This window comes from Orbicella franksi, chromosome 4 (assembly GCF_964199315.1).
Source record: "Orbicella franksi chromosome 4, jaOrbFran1.1, whole genome shotgun sequence".
Classification (NCBI taxonomy): Eukaryota; Metazoa; Cnidaria; class Anthozoa; order Scleractinia; family Merulinidae; genus Orbicella; species Orbicella franksi.
Genome location: NC_138148.1, coordinates 23,425,201 through 23,443,107, shown reverse-complemented (window position 1 = coordinate 23,443,107; position 17,907 = coordinate 23,425,201). Strand labels below are relative to the sequence as shown.

The 17,907-nt window shown below is 37.4% G+C and overlaps 2 protein-coding genes across 7 annotated transcripts in view; one reads left to right on the top strand and one right to left on the bottom strand.

Annotated features, from left to right (window-relative positions):
• The window catches only part of LOC145485001 (katanin p80 WD40 repeat-containing subunit B1-like), a 332,677-nt gene that overhangs the window by 212,705 nt on the left and 102,065 nt on the right, over positions 1–17,907 (top strand). The gene's annotated exons all lie outside the window — the stretch shown is intronic.
• Positions 1–17,907, bottom strand: part of LOC145485043 (pleckstrin homology domain-containing family A member 2-like) — a 124,700-nt gene that overhangs the window by 90,491 nt on the left and 16,302 nt on the right. For 5 of the 6 annotated variants that reach the window (XR_014049131.1, XM_081463690.1, XM_081463689.1 and 2 more), the window contains exon 3: positions 6,817–6,954. Coding sequence is in view for 5 of the 6 variants with exons in the window: in XM_081463690.1 (XP_081319816.1) it covers positions 6,817–6,954 (138 nt within the window). In the remaining variant the exon portion in view is untranslated. Of the gene's footprint in view, positions 1–6,816; positions 6,955–12,991; positions 13,081–17,907 lie in introns of all 6 variants that reach the window. The other variant, XM_081463692.1, reaches the window with a different exon arrangement.

Below are 17,907 nucleotides of genomic sequence, written 5' to 3'. Positions count from 1 at the left end.
ATATAAAATCAAGACAGAATGCTTATGAGTGGTCAATAAGCATTCTTTATACCGCTTTTTGAAGAACATGTATGGGAAACGTTTAAGAGTCACTGACTGGAAATATCGAGAATGGCTGGCAAGGTTAGAAAAATGGAAAATCCTGAAACTTTGCCTAAAGAACGCTTTTAGGGAGCCACTTTCGAAAATATTTATTTCAATTCTCTTAGAATTTAAAGTCTTCGAGGAATTCACAAAAAATGAAAATATAGCTTTTTGCCTCATTAAATATGCAAAAATATCTGGAAAATTGACAAAGTTCTCAGTATTCGCATTGAAACAATTTACAAAACTAGAACTCGGGGTAAACCTAGCATAAGAGCTTTACTTTTCTTCTAACAATAGGAAGTATTAAATTTTTCAAGCATTTTGAAGGATTCCGTCGACCGTTGAAGAATTGCCTTTTCAAGCCCCTATGAAAACGGCAAAAATTGCGTAGCTTTACAGGCTTAAAACGCATCTTGGTATGTCCGATATGGAACTGAAACAAGTACTGTGCAAACGAGTGTCGTTTCTACTATAATAATATGGAAAAATATTTCTGGGCAATTGAGTTTCACAGAAGTAAAATGCAAAAGTTCGCGACAGTCTCTTCTCAAATTTGCATAATGCAGTATGTTCAAAGAACTCTATTGTTGAGTACTCTAGTCTGTTTTGTTCCATTTGTGGGCCATGCTTTGTGGGAAATATACAAAAAGATAGTTGATCCATGTCTTTATTACAACATTGTTTCATTATTCCATGCAAGATACAAAAAAGCTGTAGAAAAAGCCCAAAATATAAGTTCAAAGTTATATAGATGAAACACGCTACATGTATTACGTGACTGGCGTCATGTAAGAAATATTTTCAGTTAGCTCCCATTGGAATTACTAGATTATTGAGGTTTGGACACTTGCTTATAATAGAGACATTTCAGGGTTTGTCTTTCCCATTTATATACACTCGATTAGTCTGCAAATATTCGAAAAGAGACTGGTCTTTTAAAGTAAATTTTAGCATGTGTCTCGATTTTGAACTCCGATTGGAATTCCTCGATTATTGAGGTTTAGACACTTGCTCATAATGGAAGCATATAGGGGTTTGTCTTTCCCGTCTATACACACTCAATTAGCCTGCAAATATTCGAAAGGAGACTGGTCTTTTAAAGTATTTTTTAACCATTGTGTGTCGATTTTGACCTTGATGGAAAATGGATTAATTAGATGCACTAAAATTAATGAAACAAAGAGGTTTTATTAGCATGATGCAGGTAGACCAAGGAAGCAGGTTTTCTTGAAAAATAGTTTAAGACTGTTTGATGTCTATCCCCTGATCTGACCTTGGTTGGAATTCGGCCTAGTCCAAACGTCGTGCTTCTGCTGTTCCGACCTCAAATAAATTTGGCCCGGTAGTGGCATGACAAAAAGCTATAAAAGATTAAAACGTCGAATTTAATTCACTCGCGCAGAAGATCGGGAGAAGTTTGCTTTGCTAAAGACCTTTTTAAATGCTAGAAAGCAACTGCAGCTGATGCAGCAGGATATGAATTCACAGGGATGGCGGAGTCTTTTTTCAAGTGAAGGAAGGGGAGGAAGGAGGTGGGGTTGCTTGAAAACGAGCAGTGCCAGAGTAAGTTTGCAGAGGGGTCTAGGGGCATCCTCCCCCCAAAAAACATCTTAAATCTAAAGGCTCGGAAATGGTATTTTTGACATTCTCCACGGTGTAGTTCTTAAGAAAATCAACCTAGTGGATGAACTATAAAATGACAGGTACTTTTAGTGCATTTACAGCAATATATTTTGAAGGTACTGTGAGCTTGATACATCTTTCTCAACCCTCCGTGTTTTTGAATGAGGATTTCTAAAGAGAGTACTGTGGAAATACCGGCAGAAATCCCTGAACAAGCGAAAACGTTACCTTGAGGTAGAACTTGCCAGTGCTGGCCTGTTTTGGCGAAGTGGTGCTTCCAACCACCAGCACAGTCTGTGTATGGTGATACCGACAAATCAAAGCCATTCCCCGTTGTTTTACAGTGAATTATGATCCAGGGAACTGAAACTTTGATCTGATTTTTTTTTTGGAGGAAGGTTGTTTTCAAAAATGGATTTACACTGTGGAAATACAAACAGAAACCTTGAAATCAGCGAAAATGTCAGCTTGAGGCGGAACAAACAAGCGCTGTCTTCGTTTTCTCAAAGCTAAGGTTTGAATGAAGAGTAAGTGGGCACTTTTCTGTCGATAGTGATCAAAATGTATATTTTTTACTGCTTCATATAGATAATTTGTGTGTATTTTCGGCTGTTTCTCCGATGTGCAATGTTGAATTATGTGAAGTCCTGTAGTTCGACCACTTTTATTTAGCATTTACACAAATGATCTTTCTTCAGCACCACAGAATTGCAGCGTCCAGAGCTATGTGGACGACACTACGCTAGTTATATCCTTCAAAATGAAAGATACTGTAAACGCCTTTGCTGACTTAAGAGTTGATTTGCATAGAATAGGCCAATGGTGTTCCAACAACCATTTATTGTTGAACCCAAGCAAAACTAAACTCATGGTGTTTGACAGCAGGCAAATGCATTCCAGACTGGACACTCCCAGCCTCACCTTCATGGGAAGAGAACTCGTACCGGAGCACACCGCTAAAGATCTTGGGGTGATTTTGGACAAGAACCTGACCTATGACGAACACATTACCAAAACTGTCTCCTCCTGTATGTCTTGTCTTGGTCAAATAAGCCGCACAAAGCATGTTTTTGACAAATGCACCCTACTAACTATTATAAATACTTTAGTTTTTAGTAAACTTTTTTATTGTTCGAACGTGTGGACGAATACATCAAAAAGTAATATAAATAAATTACAAGGTATTCAGAACTTTGCCGCTCGAATTGCGACCAGTACACACAAATATGATCACATCACACCAGTTTTAAAAGAGCTTAAATGGCTACCAGTCGTGACTCAGTTATATTTCAGGAGCGCTATCATGGCCTACAAATGTCTAACATCTCGCATGCCGGAGTATCTGTCTTCCCAGTTCAGTAAGCGAGGAGAAATAAGCGGACATGCCACAAGAAGTTCACAAATGCTGAACATTCCTCTTTTTAAGTCTGCCAGTGGTCAGAGAACGTTCTACTACAGAACAGTCAGTATCTGGAACTCCATGGATAGCTCTCTAAAAACTCTCGAGAAAGTATCTGCTTTTAAGTTTTATCTTAAACGTAAACTTATTAAGGATTTTATAGATTCCTAATTCTAGTTAATTAATCTTAATGAATCTTAGAGTTTTTAAGTAGTTTTAAATTATTATTGTATTGTCTTTGAAAAGCCTCTAAAGGGAAAGTCAATAAAGTATGTATGTATGTATGTAGTTGAAGTTTAAAGCTTATTACAATCCATCAAATATTGTCGCTCGTGTATGATTGGTCTAAATGCATCACATGACTAAACATTCCCCAGCTAAAACTGGGGAATATCCAAGAATATTTCCCAATTTTCAAAACCGCGCGTGTTGCAAAAAATATTTGAAGGATAATAAACACAAAAGCCTCCATTTGGCGAGAAAATATGCTCGGATATTTGTCCTTGGATATTATCTGTTCCTTGAAGTTCACAATTTTCCTCGAGCTACGCTCTCGGAAAACTGTTCGCCTCTCGGAACAGATAATGTCTGCGGACAAATATCCGAGCATATCAATTTCACACCAAGTGGAGGCTATTGTCTATATGCTTTTTGCGAGCGTAGTGTAAGCATATTTGTTACCACTTCTTTTATCATTTTTTCAGTTTCTATGCTGTCTAGTCTTAAACTCTGCGAAGTCTCAGAGCGTTTTAAACTTTGTAAGTCTAATGGCAGCAGCTAGTTATGAATAAGACCACTGAGTTTTAACACTTGTTTTTGTTGCAGGCAAATGTAACGAGCTCATTATATTTTTAGGTAAGCTTACAGATGGTAACTTGGGATGAGTGGTTGCAATAGAACTGATGGATTGGTGATTCTTCTTGTTATTTGTGTTTCTAGGTGCATAGTGATATATAATTTGTTTTATTATATGTCTGTGTCTCACAAGAACTGGGAACTACCGAATTCATGAATTTGATTGGCTGAAATCAATCTTAAAAGCAGTCTAGATTTTCCCATCTAGACCGGCACCTAGACCAGTTACATTTTGCAGTGAAAAAGTTGCAAACTAATATGCAAAAATATTGACTACTTTATTCTTACAATATTTATTTATGGAAGTGCCAAAAAGCCTCATAAGGAAAAAAGTAAAGAGGACGAGCAAACTTTGGCAGAATTAAGTTCAGCTCATTGCCATTCGCAAGCAAAATGTCAGTTAGTACAAACTAGGTACATTAAACGGATAAAATTGTTCTTGTTTGCCATATAATAAACATCTTATTAACCGAGCTTAGTTGGTCTGAATGAGAGAATCTTGACCTCGCTTGTGTGTACAGACCAAATGCAGTGAGGTGTGTACTCACGACCTCGGTCAAGATTCTCCCGTACAGACCTTCCACTCAGTTAATAAGAGCTAAGTAAATATAATTAAGTATTCCAATAAAGGGAATTTCAAAAAATTCATATTTGTCAGAGTTTTTCTAAAGTTTTAAATTTTAGTTTGGAAAGTCTCCATGTTGGCAAGTTGAACTGCAAATTAATAAAATCAGACTTGAAGGCAGGTCAATTGGAAACTTAACATGGCTCCTTGTGCAACCTCTGGGACATGGGACATTTTGAATTCTAAAACCATCTTAGATGCAAAATCAGCCTGTTCAAGGATCTCAGTGGAATGGGAGGTAAGTGAGCACGCTGATGCCTATTACATGTGGCTCTCTACTAACTGAACATCTAGCACAGGTGTAACTAAAATTGGTGTTGAAATACTCCACCTTAGGGTCATATTAGGCTATCTTAATCTCATCCTACTAAACTAGATTGTATGTTCCCTGCAATTATTGTATTCACCAGATAAACCTACACCTGCCGTTTATCAAATGAGAGTCGTGCAATTTAAAATTAAAGATCATTAAAGGGAACATTAAAATTCTACTACAAACGCCTCAATTTTAAGCAGTTGCAAAACATCACATACTAAGTAACTGAAACAATGAGAGCCCATTCTTGTATGCAACCACTTTTTGCAATGTCCAAGGTGGTCCTTCGACTGTATATGAAACAATTCTTGTTGTCAGTAGTATTCTAGAAAGTTTGTTGGATGTGACAAACTTGCCCTGTCAAAATGGACACAATGTCCTTCGTGGAAATTAGACATGGTGATGGAAATTTTGCATTACTATCATTCCATTTGGAAGTATGCAAGACCACATTGAGGTTCTTGCCTGGGTAGGGGGTGCGGAGCAAATGTCCCAAGATGCAAGTGCTTTTTAGCTTTTTTATTTCAATTCCATTTCACATGCATCTGGTGATGACTCTCTGATACCCCTGGCTCCCTAGTTCAATGTTGTGTAGATGCTGTAATCTGCATAGTCTTAGAAATAGGAAATTCAACATTGTTTGGGAGGTAGGGGAATGTTTCCAGGGTGATCAAGGTAAATTTTGAATCTCTCAGAAAGTTACTTTTTCTGTAACTCTTTCTTTGTCATCAAAAAGGCTCTCGCATGTTGGGAAGGGTTACGTGACAAGACAACTTCCCAAGCTCCGCAGATTTCTTGTCTTCTTGTTCAATTTATACTTTCTTTCAGAGGTTTAGTTGCAATTGATTCCCCTCCATAAGTGTCTTTTTGTTTAGATGGCTTTTAAAATCAATAATAATTTGAAGTCGTTTCATGGAATGTCAAAACCAAAGAAACTATACTCAATCTGATCAATGCTGGCAACAGAATAAGACCATGCTATTGCATTTAATTAGTCCTTGTTGTAAAATGAGTCCATAAAAATTACCCACCAATCCACTTTTACCTAGCCTGCGAACAGGCTCCCAGTTGGTTTTAGTGTAAGCTAGCTGAGTGTAGTCTAGCGTGAGCAGGATGAGCTGAGAGTGGTCTGGTGATGAGGGACTCCCATTCGCTTTGCTCACGGATTCTTGCTCGTGGACTCCCACTCACTTTGCTTGCAGATTCATGCTTCGCCTGCCAAATTCTTTTTCACCCTCACTGGGAGCCTGTTGAAAGGCTAGCTTTTACCATTAGCCACTATTACAGACTGCATCACTTAGATGTCTTACTGGGAAAAGCTCCAAAAAAGTTCTTATAAACAAAGCCACTGATCAAATTGTCAAAATCAAACCTTGATGAAACTAGGCTTGATATTACATTTCATAAGTTGAAACAAATTCTTTTTTTGCCGTACATCGTAACCAAACTTGTTGGATTAACCTAATCACGATGCTGCTTCTTCCAGAGGTTTTATTATGGAAGAGACTGTCTCTTGAAAAAGGGAGAAATGTAATATCCAGTTCAGCATTCTGACAATTCCAGTATAGTTCAGTTTGCACATGCGCACAAGCATCACTTTTACAGTGCCACGTTGTCAGGTGTAGTCGGCAAAGTGTTTTGTCATTAAAAAGCATTTGTTTAGAGAAAGACTCACAGTTGTTGCAATGACAGGAAACGTTTCTATTTTAGTGGTTTATTCACATGAGATCATGTTGTGGGTCATGTTACTGAGAAAATGAGGATTTTTTGGTGGGTTACGTTCCAGGCCATTTACTAGGTCCGGCAATTTGGCATCAATTCCACCTCCCCACAACTATTACATCTGACAACCCCATAGGGCTTTGAACATTACAATAAAGTTTTGAAACTCACAGCAAATGTGCAACTTACTGGTGATGTGGCTTGTAAGTACCAAACAATCCCTGACTTTGTACGAACTTCAAAAACATTTCGTCTGTTTGGGAAAGAGGTAGATGACTTTACAGCATCAATATCACCTCTTGTGACAGTATTAACAGGGCTTGGAGCCTGTGAAGTAAATAACAAATTAGCTTTTAAAAATTAAAGGGTTAAAAATGAAATAAAGTGGAACTGTTAATAATAAGCATAGTAGAATTCTCCAGGTCTGTCAGTAATGCAGATACTTTAGTTTGAGTGGCTGAACTGCCGGGCTTGAATACATTTCTCCAGGACAAGTAAATTTAAATTTGCTTGAACAATTACAGCAATTACAATTAAACTTATACTACAGATACAAAAAAAAAGTCTACGGAGTACATATCTACGCACTACAATCTACACATTATATACAACCTACTTACAGTATGGAGTCAGTATGCTACTTACAGAAAAAAGGACTTTAACTTACAGCTTTGGATTACATTGACATGCAATATGACAGACACTATAGAAAATAATACACGTACACTAATTACAAGACAATAATTATTACTAAAAAAACAATAGGAAATTTACACTTGTTGAGGCACACTACCCAGTGTAATTATAAATTACAATATTCACTTAATGAAATTTAGCATCGATTTCTATATCAGTTTAAAATTACATTTGTTTACAGGGTGATGCAGTGCTGGTTGCTGGTTATCAGGATCTACAATCCCAGACAAAACAGTTGGGACACGAAGCAACTTCTCCCCTCCCCCCCACTTACAGTGTTGATAATCAGGTGATATTTTCCCTTTTTGTTGAGGAAAATGCGACATTTTCCAACACTGATTAGGGGGGATGGGGAATACGTGATCCAGCTCAACTGTCCCAGCTACTATTGTCCAGGATTGTCTGAAAGAGATATGCGAGGAATTTTCTAGTGAAGGTAACGCCAACGATCATCATGGTGTCACGATATTTTAGAACTTGATTTCGGCTCAATGACGTACACTGGACAGAACTTTCCTACGTTAATCTAGATTAAGGCTCAGTGCAGATATTCATGGAATATAACTCGTAACCACCTGTAATAAAATGCAATTCGCGATCTGCTTCCAGCAAAATGACATTTAAAGGAAGGTTAGAGCTGTTGTCTATTATTTAAGACATTTTCCAGGATTATTAATTCACAAAGTAGCAGATCTTTGTGTTATTTCAAGGAATAGTGTTAAATAAATTGATGTAAGTTTATCCGTGTATAGTAATCAGATATATCACGATTACACACGACACAACAACTTCCGGGTCCGCATGTATTTAATTAACGCACACGAATAACCAACATTGGTTAACCAATTGAAAGTCAGCATTTTGCTCCCTAACCTTCGCTGTTCTTCCCAATTGGCAGAAGGTACAAAAATTTCTCACTTCACATCATTTGAAATGCAGGCTGGAAGCAAGTTGGTGGCCAAATAGTAGAGTTTGACACTCGAAATATGGTTAACTGTTTGCCAGTGTCAATAAGTTAATTACGTAACTACCCTTTCTATTTCAATTGAACAGTTAACCATATAAACCTTCTTGCAAAGCTCTGTTTTGCTAGTTCTTGATCCCAAACAATGTTAAATAGTTTTTAATAATTTTTATAAAGTGGAAAAAGGTATAATTTGAATGACTCGAAGCAGTTTGGAACCAAAATGTTTTATCAGTAATGGTTAATCGTGAGGGTTAATTGCAGCGGTTAACCCGGTGACACTTCTGAAGCCGAGAACACACCTCGCTTTATGCACGTTCCGGTATTACAGAGGAAAATGAAGAGAGACATGCATAATTCAATCACGTTTAGGTAGCAGCAATGCTTTATAGCTGTCCACTGATAAACCCCACGAAACAGCTGGGACAAGGCGAAAATATCCACTTGCTCAGTGCCCACCGTTTCAACCGAATTTGCATCATTTTTGTTTCGGGCGAATCAACCACCCCTCTAAAGAAGTAGACAAGATCATTTTTTCAGTGCAGGAAATAGAAACATCCTTTTCAAACACAATATCTTGTGCATAGTTGGATTTTAGGGGCGAACAACTGAGCCGTTTGCCCCTGAAGAAGCAATAGAGGGTTATGTCACAGACTTATCAATCGCCTACCGTAGAAGGTTATTTAGAAAGATGACTTAATGTTCTTAAGTGCCTACCCAGGTAAAACTTGTCGTTGCATGCTGTTTCTTTTAAGTAGCGCTCATTAGCTGTACCCGCGAGATGGTACAATTCCTGTTTTCTCCAACCTGTTTTACAGTGAGTGTAATTGTAAAGATTCTAGAGGTTGCCTTTACTCAAATCTTAAACAACTACAGGGGTAGCGCGGTGCGAGATATTCAAACTCCACTTGGTAGATTCAAACTGATTTAATGACAGATTAAGTCCATAGATCTACAGTTCACAATACATAGCAACTGAAGAAATAGCGAAAACCAGTAAATTGCAAGTAGTGGTAGCAGATACGAATAGGAGTAGTAGTTGTACAGGTAGATGTAGTAGGTTCAAACTGAAAAGCGATAGTTAAGAATACGTCCTACTTAAATAAGGCATAAAATACAAATCTAACAGGATAGAAAAATCAAAGTAAGACTAACAAGATCATAGTGTGAAACAAATGGACGTGACAATTGATACTTGAAACTAATAAAACTGGGACGATAACAACTCTTGTTGTAACAAACGAAGATATCAACAGCTATCGTGCAAAATAGCTAAATATAGCGTGAAAAAATCACAATTTGGTAATCATATGACAATTGGACTGATAAAGCAACTTGACAAAAAACCTTACCAATAGTAAAGCTGTGAAAGCGATTTCAACAAAACCTAGATAAACTACACGAAACCTTTTCGTGATAAAGAAAAGACTAACAATTCGCGACTTAGCAAATAACTACAACAATAAGAACTTGCGTACTTTGGTTGACGACTCGCACCAAAAGGTAGCAGAGGGACAGCAAAATACACTTGAAATAGTGGTAACTTGGATCATCTGATCATAGCACGGTATTGGTGTAACTTCACTAACAATCTCTGACTAAAAGAAGTTGCACGTCGTCTTTTATTGCCTATGTTACGTGAAAAAACTTGGGCGTTGTGAGAAACATGGCGCCCACAATAAAGACAACTTCCTAGCGGCAAAAATTCTAGAACTATTACATACGTGTGAAAGTCACAATTTTATGAAAGCTTTGATTTTGAAATCACGTACTTGGCTGGAATAATAACTGATAATAAATCAGTAGGAAGTTGCATAGGAAATTGATAAACGATAGGCGTTTCAAAACTAACAGCGAGTGGTATGACATTCTTTAAATTCTTCTTTCAGACAATCCCAGACAAAAAAGTTGGGACACGAAGCAACTTCTCCCCTTCTCCCACTTAGAATGTTGATAATCAGGTGATTTTTTTCCCTTTTTGTTAAGAAAAATGCGACATTTTCCAACATTGATTAGGGGGGATGCGAATGCGTGTACCTTAGTGCCAACTGTTTTCCTACGATGTGGGAAAACGGAATTCGCACTTCCAGTTTCGTTTTTCATTTACCCACCCCATCGAAAAAGGGAATTTGAGATTCCATTTTCGTTTTCCGTTTTACTACTGCATTGAAAATGGAATTCCAAGTTCTATTTTCGTTTTTCGTATTTCCACAACTTTGGACAACAGAATCCTAATTGTCATTTCCTTTTTTCGTCTTTCATTTTTGAAAGATATTGATCATGTCAAGCCTTTTTGACTTTATAGTGGGACCTAAATAGCCATTTCATTCTGTGATTTGTGATAGTAAAGGAAGGCATGCAATAATACAAGCCGAAAGAGCCCTAGCGTCTGCTTAATAGGCTACTAATGCGTGTACCTTAGTGCCAACCATTTTCCAACGACATGGGAAAACGAAATTCGAACTTCCAGTTTCATTATTCGTTTACCCACACCATTGGAAAAGGGAATTAGAACTTTTATTTTCATTTTTCGTTTTCCTACTACATTGAAAACGAAATTGAAACTTCTATTTTCATTTTTCCTTTTCCTATGACTTCGTACAACAGAATTGCAACTGTCATTTCCGTTTTTCATCTTCTATTTTCGTAAGACATTGAAAAACGGAATTTGAACTTCGATTTTAGTTTTTTGTTTTCGTGTTCTATTATATTATATCAAGACAGTAGCCTGTTAAGCAGACACTAGCGTTCTTTGGGCTTATATATATATTTTCCTACCTTACGATACTCATAATGGACGTCATAGCTGACTGTACATGATGTCACTGACTGTACATAAGGAGTTTGATTTCAACAAATAGCACAAAAATACTGTGCAGCTATATTTATAGAAACTAATATTTACAAATTTTTCAGCCTGCTACAAACCATATCGAGCGAGCTGATTGTTAATAAAAGCCTCTGTTTAATAGGACTACCACGACATCAATATCGACAAGGAAATGAAATTCCCCTTATACTATCACAAATCACGGAATTAAACGGTTATTTAGTTCCCACAATAAAGTCAAAAAGTTTCAGTACAAAGGCTTGTCATGATCGATTTGGAACATATAGTCGAACCTCTGATAGCACCTGATATTTCGATGTCGACTGGTCAGTGTAAAATGAAGACTGCAGACTGGAGACCGGGGATAATATGCAGACTGAGGGTAAAATGCAGACTGCAGACTACAGACTACAGACTTTTTAAGTATATAGCGACGGTGTTTTTCCATCATCAATTTCTAATCAGAAACAGGGTTATTCAGGCTAATCACAGTGAAAGTTTGCAATGCTCCGGTTAGCCTGAATATCACTCGGGTTAGCTTAAATAACGCTGCGGTTTGCCTGTTTACGGTTAGCTCTCAATGATGGAAACGGTAACATGACTCAGTTAAAAAGTCTACAGTCTGCATTTTACCCCTGGTCTGCAGTCTGCATTTTCACCCTCAGTCTGTATTTTACCCCAGTACGCAGTCTTCAGTCTGCAGTCCTCATTTTACACTAACCGGATATCGACTGTTCTATCCGCAACTGACCTTCTCTTCTTGATACCATGACAACTGAAAAACCTTTTTACACTTAGATTTGGGTAACGGTTCTTGATTACCTTGAGAAGGTCTTCATAATTATTATTTTCCTCAATAAGAAAACGGCAGACAAAGACTTCCTCAAGGATGTGGTTTCTAGGTCTACTGTTAGCGACAGGAAGTGCCAACATTCTTCCGATTCAGGTAACAAACAAAAGTGAAAAAAACACAGGAATGAAAAACGAAAATCGAAGCTCAAATTTAGTTTTTCAATATCTTATAAAAAGGAAAGATGAAAAAGAGAAATGAAAATTAGAAAACGAAAAAAGGAAATAGAAATGGAATTCCATAGAAACGGAATTCCATTTTCAATGTAGTAGGAAAATGGAAAACGAAAATGGAATTCCAATGGCATGGGTAAACGAAAAACGAAAGTGGAAGTTCAAATTCTGTTTTCCCACATCGAAGGGAAACGGTTGGCACTAAGGTACACGCATTCTACTGTCTTGAGATCATATAATAGAACACGAAAACGAAAAACGAAATCGAAGTTCAAATTCCGTTTTTCAATGTCTCACAGAAATAGAAAATGAAAAACAGAAATGAGGTCATGAGAAAACGAAAAACAAAAATAGAAGTTCCAATGTTGCTTTCAATGTAGTAGGAAAACGAAAAACGAAAATAAAAGTTCAAATTCCCTTTTCCGATGGCACGGGTAAACCAAAAACGAAACTGGAAGTTCGAATTTCATTTTCCTATGTCGTAGGAAAACGGTTGGCACTAAGGTACATGCATTGATGCGGAATACGTGTTCCAGCTCAACTGTCCCAACTAAATGGGTGAACCTTAGTGCCAACCGTTTTCCTGTGATGTGGGAAAACGGAATTCAAACTTCCAGTTTTGTTTTTCATTCACCCACGCCATCAGAAAAGGGAATTTGAGATTCCATTTTTGTTTTCCATTTCCTACTACACTGAAAAAGCAAACTTCTATTTCTGTTTTTTTGTTTTCCCACAACTCTGGACAACAGAATTCTAACTGTCATTTCCTTATTTCGTCTTTCGTTTTTATAAGATATTGAAAAATGGAATTTGAACTTCGATTTTCGTTTTTTGTCACTTTTGTATGTTACCTGAGTCAGAAGAATGTTGGCACTTCCTGTCACTAACAATACACCTGGAAACCACATCCTTGATGAAGTCTTTGTCCACCATTTTCTTACTGAGGAAAATAATAATTATGAAGACCTTCTCAAGGTAATCAAGAACCGTTACCCAAATCTAAGTGTAAAAAGGTTTTTCAGTTGTCATGGTATCAAGAAGAGAAGGTCAGTTGCGGATAGAACAGTCGATATCCGGTTAGTGTAAAATGAGGACTGCAGACTGAAGACTGTGGACTGGGGTAAAATACAGACTGAGGGTAAAAATGCAGACTGCAGACCAGGGGTAAAAATGCAGACTGTAGACTTTTTAACTGAGTCATGTTACCGTTTCCATTATTGAGAGCTAACCGTAAATAGGCTAACCAGAGGGTTTTCTAGGCTCACCTGAGTGACATTCAGGCTAACCAGAGCATTGCAAACTTTCACTGCGATTAGCCTGAACAACCCTGTTTCCGGTTAGAAATCGATATGGAAATATAACCTTCAATATATGCTTAAAATGTCTGTAGTCTGCAGTCTGCATTTTACCCTCACTCTGCATTTTACCCCCAGTCTCCAGTCCACAGTCTTTGTTTTACACTGACTGGTCGATATCGAAGTAGAAAGTGCCATATCGGAGGTTTGACTATATGCTCCTAATCGATCATGGCAAGTCTTTGTCCTAACACTTTTTGACATTATAGTGGGACCTAAGTAACCATTTAATTCCGTGATTTGTGATAGTACATGCATAATTTAATTTCCTTGCCGACATTGATATCGTGGTAGTCCTATTAACAGAGGGCTGTTATTAACAGTCAGCTCGATACAGTTTGTAGCACACTGAAAAATTCGTAAATATTAGTTTTATATGAATATAGCTAAACAGTTTTTTTATGCTATTTGTTGACATCAAATCTCCATATTTACAGTCAGTTACATACAGTTGCCTATGATGTCCATTTTGAGGATTGCAAGGTAAGAAAAAATAAACCGTAGAATTCCGAAAGTAACGGCCCCCCCCCCGAAAGTAACGGCTCCCCGAAAGTAATGTTAATTTTTTATCTTTCTATTAAATCCCGAAAGTAACGCCCCCCCCCCCCCCCGGAAGTAAGGATCACCCCAAAAGTAGCGGCCCTTTCAAAAATGACAACTCAAAAACAATAAAATCTGTTGTATTTAATGTAACGCCTGTTTCAAACAGCACGGTAAGTGCTTAGAAATACAACTTGGAAGTGAACTGAATAATTTCCTATTTTATTTATAGCAAATACCAATCAGTGGTCTCTTGTGTGTATTTTCAAAATCAATTCAAAAGCATTGCATAAAATAACTACCGGTGATATGGTACCGTACTAGGGCCGTACAGATTTCAACAAGACATTGAAAGAAAAACTCTCTGCTCTCAAGCGAAGTGCGGATGGAACAGCCTGAGTGCAGGACTGATCAAAAGACTGAAACATTTGAACAGTAAATATTTGTGATTTAATTTCATACTTACATATAAGGGCTGTATGTGCCAGATACGGTATGATCAGAATCAAATAATACAGTATTTAGTTCCCGTATAATATGAGCACTACTTTTCATTGTATTGTACACACGTTTGGCGCCTTTTTCTTGTTACAGTATGCTTTGGTAATAAATACGTAACGCCTGATCGCAGGTTAATACGTAACCTGAATGACCTTTTCACATGTATCATGTAACGTGTCTTCTTTGTGTAAAATGACTGCCCAATTACAAACGTTTTTTAACCATCCGAAAGTAACGGCTACCCGAAAGTAGTGGCTCCTTGGGCCTGCTAAATCCAAAAGTAACGGGGGCCGTTACTTTCAGAATTCTACGGTATACAAGCCCAAAGAGCCCTAGCGTCTGCTTATTAGTTTACTGTCTTAAGATAATATAATAAAACACGAGAACAAAAATCGAAGTTCAAATTCCGTTTTTCAATGTCTTACGAAAATAAAAAATGAAAAACGGAAATGATAATTACAATTCTGTTGTACAATGTCATAGGAAAACGAAAAACGAAAATAGAAGTTGCAATTTTGTTTTTAATGTAGTAGGTCAACGAAAAACCAAAATAAAAGTTCAAATTTCCTTTTCTGATGGCGTGGGTAAACGAAAAATGAAACTGGAAGTTTGAATTTTGTTTTCCCATGTTGTAGGAAAACACTTTGGACTAAGGTACACACATTCAACTACTTTTGTCAGGGATTGTAGCTATTCAATTTCCACTATTTTTGATTTTCCATTTAATGTTTAGTTTTTGTTTGAATTGACTATCAAGTGGGAATTTTTCCATCATTTTTCAGTCATAGATGTACTTTTTCATTTGCCATTTCCACATCCCCCATAAGACACCTTGTTTGCCCCCCAAAATTTTGCACAAGCATTCTCTTCAGTTTCTCTTGCGACAACTGACATTGTCAAGAAATACTGCAAAAATGTAACATGGCAAGAGAATACGTGGCGAGATGTCGCATTGTTGAAAACATTCGTAAAGTTATCAGTTATCCTTGTCTGAGACAGTTATAAAGAAAGTGCTGCTTCTTATGTGATCACCAAAACAAGTTAGAACTTAATAATTTTCATTTTCTTTCCTATTTTTTTCGCTCTTCATTTCCCTAACCAATATCAGTGATTTTTTTTTCTTTCTTTGTTACCTTTTGAGAGATCTTAGAAATGAGAAAAAACTGTATTCAATGTGGAGTCACTATACCACAAGGCAGGGTGACCAAATACAAGTACCCTGTGTTGTCATAATTTCTTTTTTTTTCTTTTCTTTTTTCCTTCCCTTTCCAAGGCAATATCAGTAACTGCAGAACTCCCAGCACTGTGTTATGCCTTTTTTCTATTTAAATGATTTATAATCAACTCTTTGTTCGTATCATTTTGCCATATCCATATTTACTTACACTACTGTATAAATAATAGCAAAACATGTTGCTCGAATGTTCCTCTATTCTCTCGTCAGTTGTCAGTTGATCATCTCAAAATTTTAATCACAGCTTGAATCATTCATAAAATACATACAGCTCATCCATTTTGTGATTTTCGATATCTTCTTTTTTGGCAGTAGATTACAGTTAAACCTGTATTAAGCAGACACCTTCCAGAACTGAGCTTTTTATATAATTAGCTTCTATATATAGAGACGTTCATGCTAAAATCTATTCAATGTAGATCATTTAGACATTTCGGTCATCAGAAAGACTAGTGAGACAATCTCAGATAGTGCAGAGTGTAATGTATAGCTCTGATACAGTGCTCATAACACAGTTCCTATATAACCCCTGCCACCCACTCCTGGTTTGTACTGACCTTGTTAGTCAGCTAGGGATTTTGATGAGACATAATCTTAGCAGTGTGTATGTTTGATGTGTGTATTTTCATTCACAGTCCAAGAATAACTTAAAATTAATTACCATTTACCATTGATTTTTGCTCATTTGTATATGTAATAGGACTACATGCTGTCCAATTTGGAAATAATTGGATGAAAAAAATTCTGAGGACAGCCAAAATTGGACAATGCCGCAGGCCAAGTCCAATTTGGCTGTCAGAGGAATTTTTTGAATCCAATTATTTCCAAATTGGACAAGCATGTAGTCCTGTTACTTATTAATTATATAGCTTGTGAGGTAATGCACCTTTGCAAGGAAAACTACAATAACTGTCTCTGAAGAAAAACAGACTGGGCCCTCGATCTTCTGAAACTTGGGAAAGCTTCGAAAATATCCAGTGATCTTCGGAAATCCTGGGAAGTGTTCAGGTGATATTTGGAAATCTTCGGGTGGTCTTCGGAAATCTTCGGAAGTGTTCGGGCGATCTTCGGATGTACTCAAGTGATCTTTGGAAATCTTTGGAGATGTTTGGGTGCTATTCAGAAATCTTTGGAAGTGTTCGGGTGATCTTCGGAAATCTTCGGGAGTGTTCGGGTGATCTTTGGAAATCTTCAGAAGGTTTCGTGTGGCCTTCGATGATCTTCAGAAGGTTTAATAGCTTTATTTCATTGGCTGAGACAAACTGTCCTATTTTTTTCCCAAATTGGACAGTTTCTGCATTTTTACTCAAAGTCCTTATTGAAAACTGTCCAAATTAAATCCCAAATTGGCCAGTTTCCAGAAATTAAAGGATAATAGCTGTGCTGACAATCAGGGTCCAAAATTAACTTTTTTAGGCAGGCGCCAACTGGCAACTGAAATTTTTTTTTCAGTCGCCATATGGAAAAATGTGGTCGTCAAAAAGTGTCAATAAAATTTTTCCTTCACAGTGAAACACAAACCAAAATTTTTGGTCGCCAGATAGAAAATTCTGCTCGCCAATTTTTCTTTTAAGAATCAGAACGAAGAGAACGTGTTTGGGGCTGCAATGATGGCGATTTTCCGCTAACGATAAGATTAAATACAAACACGCTGATTATTTATACACCTACCACTGAAAACCCATGATGAACGAATCGAATGACGGCCATATACGCAGTTTCGTGCGACTGCCAAATGTTTCAAGTCAATTTTATACCTTCTCTTGTCTCTACCTTTTGGAGCAGAAATGTACCCGACTGAAAACTGCTGTTTGGTTCTTTGCTCTATGTGCAAAACGATCTTTCCTTTCACGTTCTGTCAAGACGATCGATGGATCGCCATGTTGAATATTGAAATCTTCCGCTAATTTCTTTGTGGATGTTCCGTCTCCACTTTGTAATAAATTACGGAAAGAGTTCAGGACATCTTTGGACACCACATCGCCTGAATAAATGTTCTTATTATATGGCTAGCTCTGTGAGCGGGCAGGATGAATCAAATCCTGCGCTGTGATTGGCTACCTGAGCGGGCAAGATGGAGCTACCTTGCCCGCTCGGGACTACCTGGCGTGTCCCACAAGAAAAATTTCCGCGAAAG